Below are 5,362 nucleotides of genomic sequence, written 5' to 3' on the forward strand. Positions count from 1 at the left end.
CTTAACTTGTGACATCTTGATTGCATTTTGAGTGATAGTAAACTTTCACAACTGGATTGACACCTTAAGTATTATAACGCATAAGGTTAATTGAACCTACTAGTAGACACAAAAATCTTAGTATCAACGCTCGCAACATGATCATCACCGAGTCCGGAGAGCTCGAGTCCGAAGGAGAAGCGGCCGAAGAGAACGATCGAGCCAACGCGAAGCTAAAAGAGGCCGTAGCCGAACCGGACGTTGGAGAACTCCTGATGATCCGACACATCCTCAACACCAGCGTGGAGACCGACGACGCGAGCCAGCGCGACAACATCTTCCATACTCGTTGCACTGTAAGTGGGAAGATTTGTGGGTTGATCATCTACGGTGGATCTTGCACTAATGTGGCAAGTTCTAGTCAGGTCAAGAAATTATCTCTTAACACCACAAATCACCCGAGACCTTATAGACTCAAATGGTTGAATTACAAGACCGTGATTCATGTTAAAGAACAAGTCACGGTTCCGTTTAGTGTGGGTCCTTACAAAAGCCAAGTCTTGTGTGATGTGGTTCCAATGCAAGCTAGCCACCTCCTTTTGGGGCATCCTTGGCAGTTTGACAAAAGGACCACTCACTGCGGCAACACCAACCAATATTATTTTGTTCATGATAATAAGCGTGTTTGATTAAAACCGTTGAGCCCCACACAAGTTCATGATATGCAATCGAAACTGTCTAAGGATTCGGACTCTAAAACAAACTTTCTAATTCAATCTAGTGATGTTAGAAAGTCCCTTAAGGACTCCAACCAAGTTTTATTGATGGTTTTTCGAGATTTATAGGTTGAAGGGCTCGAAGGTTCGATGGACGCTTTACCGGACGTTATCCGAGACGTTCTCCGACTCTTTGCAGACGTGTTCCTCGACAAGTTGCCCGAAGGTTTACCACCGATACGTGGCATCAAACATCAGATCGATCTCGTGCCCAGAGCTCAACTACCAAACCGGCCCGCGTATCGTGTCAACCAGGAGAAAGCCAAGGAATTGGAGCGCCAAGTGACCGAGCTCATGTCCCAAGGCTATGTTCGAGAGAGTCTAAGCCTGTGTGCCGTCCCTGTCCTACTCGTACCAAAGAAAGATGGATCCTGGCGTATGTGTGTCGACTGTCGGGCCGTGAACAACATCACGATCAAGTATCGACACCCTATACCGAGGCTGGACGATATGCTAGACGAGTTAAGCGGTTCGAGCATTTTCTCGAAGATTGATCTCAAGAGCGGCTACCACCAAGTTCGAATGAAGGAAGGGGAAGAGTGGAAAACCGCATTCAAAACCAAGCAAGGTTTGTACGAACGGTTGGTAATGCCATTCGGTTTATCTAATGCACCCTCTACCTTTATGAGACATATGAACCATGTTTTGAGAGCTTACATCAACAAATTTGTTGTGGTTTATTTTGATGATATTCTTGTGTATAGTTCATGTCTATCGGATCATGTCATGCATCTTGAATATGTTTTAAACACTCTCCGCGAAGAGCAATTATACGCTAACTTGAAAAAGTGCGTCTTTGCTACTAATGAACTAGTTTTCTTAGGTTTTATTGTAAGTGAACAGGGCTTAAAGGTGGACGGCGAGAAGATTCGAGCCATCGAAGAGTGGCCCACGCCTACCAGTGTTTCACATGTCCGATCGTTCCACGGCCTCGCCAGTTTCTACCAACGGTTGGTGAAAGACTTTAGCACGGTCGCGGCTGTAACGCCCCCGAACTGCACTATGACCACCCAGGCCATCAGACGGCGCTGGGACGCTACTATGGGAACGTTCATCAAAGGTCCGGCCGAGTGCGAGAACAAATCAGGCCCTTCGACCAGTCCCTCGGTGAGATTCCCGACCACACGGCCCATAATATTATCATAAGTAATCTAAGATTACTTAGTGAGCTCAGGGTTCCTGCAGAGAAATAAATTCCAAACCCTAGTTCCCCATTAACAATCAACATGCACGCAAATATACCAACATGCGAACATGAATAAGCAACATGCAAGCACTGATAAACAACACGCAAGCATAAGCCATCAACAAGCAAGCGATTAACATGCAAGCAAGCGAAACAACTCAACAACCATCAAAGATGGCATGCGGAAGCTAATAAGCTAACAAAACCACTTCACCCTTACTCGCAACTACATGCAACCATAAACAACAACATGCAACAACATGCAATAACAAGCAACAACATGCAACCATATCACTTGAAATAAAAACAACAGTTTTTAACAAGTTTAATTTATCTGGGCCCGGTATGCATTCCTCTTCCCCAACCCCTCATGAATTCTCCAAACGCAACCACAAAGGCAGGCGTTTGGATATCAACCAAAATTACACCGTCGTGTAGAATAGCCTCAGCCAGGGTAGCGAGCCCAGTAACCTCCGAGCTCTTCGTGACCAACCCTGCACACACACGAACATGGGTTGCATGTCGCGGCTGCATGTGGCACAGAATGGGAAGGATAGCCATACCAAATCTTAAACACTTAGCCGGAATTTCTCGCGGACTAAAGCGCCTTAAGATCTCACCGAAGTTTATACTTGAATTTATACGGTTCACAAACCTATAATTTTACAAGCATCTCAACCAAAACTCGCCTTTGTTACTAGATCATCTCGATCTAGCAACTAGCACAACCTCACCACGCATGCATTTAAACAAGAAAACATAAAAGAACTTCAAGTAAATGCATCTACATGCAACATGCAAATCCGCGCACTAGATGGAAGTTTTCAACTCTCCATCTAAGCCGATGCAAATATGTGCCTGAACTCACAGTAAACCGTCGACGAATGATCTCCTTTGATGAAGGTCTTCTCGTGGCAACTCGGAACTCTCTTTCGGTTAGAATCGATTTCCTTATCGATCTAACGTTGATGGTTGTTGGTCGATAGTCTTCTCTTGCACCTTCTTCCTTCTCTCGCAACACCTTCTTCTTTCTCTCACAACACTCACTCTTTCTCTTCTTTCTCTCTTAATTTCTCTCAACTTACCCCTTCTTTCTTTGTGAGAAAATGAGAGGAATGAGAGCTTATTTATAGGGAATTTGGGCGGTGGAGTCGACCAATGAGAGTCACATGCACTCTCTCCCTTAGAGTGTATTAGAGCACACTCAACACTTGGAAGCATCTTGATTAGCCACCTTGATTTCCACTTAGCTTTCTTGAATTCTTTAATCCTCCACTAACTCTCACTAAATCTTCTTGAATAAAATATTCATCCCACTAATTCCCTTAAGTCTTCTTGATTAAAATATTAATCCACTAACTTCCTTGACTAAAGTGATTTTTGGTGGGGAAGACTTTTAATACTCTCGGTCGACCATCGTCGATCCTCAGCAGCTCTCTCGGCAATTATCGGCATCCATCGGCAGCTTCCTTCGGGTACTCGACACTTTCTCGGATACTCGGCAACTTCCTCGAGTACTCGGTAACTTCCTCGAGTACTCGGTAACTCTCTCGGGTACTCGACAACTCTCTCCCAGGTACTCGACAACTTTCTCTCGGGTACTCGATATCTTCCTCGAGTACTCGGCACTCTCTCGAGTAATCGGTACTCTCGGCATTTCTCGGCGACTGCCGGACAATGCGTCTCAGACGGTACGGGCGGTACGTCTCGGACAACTCTTGGTCCGTTAAACTTTTCTCGGACTTCCCTTCATCAAACTTTCAGCTCCTCTTGCTAGCTTCTTTTCTGGGTCTTTTGGACTTGAAATCACGTCAAAACTTTACCCCTGGGTGAGGGTCACTACATTCTCCCCCCCTTAATAGAATTCGTCCCAAATTCCATAGGGTTCTGATGGTCCTGCTTCATCTTCTTCGACAAACAACTGAGGATACTTGGCACGGATCCTATCCTCATCTTCCCAAGTGGTAACCTTACGGTTCTGCTTTCCCCAAAATACTTGGATTTGAGGAATGCTCCGGGTTTTCAACTTTCGGGTTCTCCTTTGTCCTATTCCAAACGGTCCTTCGGGGTATGTAAGATTTGGCTCCAACTCCTCGATAGACTCGGGCACAATCATTCTTGGATCTGACACATGCTTCCGTAGTTGTGAAACGTGGAAGACTTTATGCAATCGCATAACCTCGGGCATTGATAACCGATAGGCTACCTCGCCAACTCTTTCCTCAATCCGGTATGGTCCAATAAACCTTACCGCAAGCTTTCCCACTTTGCCAAAACGATCCTTTCCCTTTTGTGGTGCAACCTTCAAATACACCATGTCTCCAACTTCAAACTCCACTTCACGCCTCTTACGATCCGCGTACTTCCTCTAGCGATCCTGAGCTTTCTTCATGCTCTCATGGATAAATTTGATTTTCTCCGTTGTCTCATCAATCAACTTGTGATTGAAACTTGTCCTCTCTCCAACTTCCGTCCAACACAAAGGCGTTCTACACGGCCTTCCGTACATGGCTTCAAACGGCGACATGCCGGTACTCGAGTGATAACTATTGTTATACGCAAACTCCACCAATGGCAAATTCTTCTCCCAATCTGATGACCATTCTAGCGCACATAGTCGGATCATGTCCTCTATGGTTCGAATAGTCCTCTCCGTCTGTCCGTCAGTCTCTGGGTGAAATGAGGTGCTCATATGAACTTCTGTTCCCAACGCCCTCTGCAAATCTTGCCAAAATAATGATGCAAACTTGGGATCACGATCAGAAATGATATTCGCTGGCACTCCATGAAGCTTCAAAATTTCGTCTACGTACTTCTCAGCCAACACGGGTGCTTGGTCCGTACTCTTCACTGGAACCAAATGGGCTACCTTGGTTAAACGATCAACCACTACCCATACTGCATCATTGGTTCGCCCTTTTCTTATTGGTAGTCCGGTAATAAAATCCATCGAGATAGAGTCCCATTTCCAAGTCGGTATGGGCAAGTTGCGAAGCAATCCTGCTGGCACTTGATGCTCTACCTTGATCTTTTGACATGAATCACATTGGCTTACCCATTTTGCCACTGCTCTCTTCAGTCCAGGCCAATGATAGTACCTACGCACATCTTTGTACATCTTGGTGCTCCCCGGGTGTATACTCAACGCTGAGCTATGGGCGGCTCCTAATATCTCCTCTCGTAGTCCGTTCCGGTCAGGTACAGTTACTCTCCCATTGAGAAGTAAAGTGTTATCATCAGCCAGATGATAACCACTAGCATTCGGTCCTTCTGAACTTTTCAACTCCTCGATGATCTTCTTCAGGTTCTCATCTTTGGATTGTTCTTCACGAATTCGATGTAACAGGCTCGCTTGTGTTACAGCTTGTAAACCTAACGGCTCACTAGATTCTCCTTCTAAGGCTAAAAGCCTTACCTTCTT

The 5,362-nt window shown here is 45.5% G+C and overlaps 1 protein-coding gene across 1 annotated transcript; it reads right to left on the bottom strand.

Moving 5' to 3' along the window:
• Positions 1-3,796: 3,796 nt before the first annotated feature.
• Positions 3,797-4,258, bottom strand: LOC104774093. Its single transcript, XM_010498756.1, has one exon. It carries the CDS (start codon positions 4,256-4,258, stop codon positions 3,797-3,799), a length of 462 nt encoding a protein of 153 aa, XP_010497058.1.
• Positions 4,259-5,362: the final 1,104 nt, after the last annotated feature.

The sequence above is a fragment of the Camelina sativa genome, unplaced genomic scaffold, assembly GCF_000633955.1.
Source record: "Camelina sativa cultivar DH55 unplaced genomic scaffold, Cs unpScaffold01461, whole genome shotgun sequence".
NCBI classification, from domain to species: domain Eukaryota; kingdom Viridiplantae; phylum Streptophyta; class Magnoliopsida; order Brassicales; family Brassicaceae; genus Camelina; species Camelina sativa.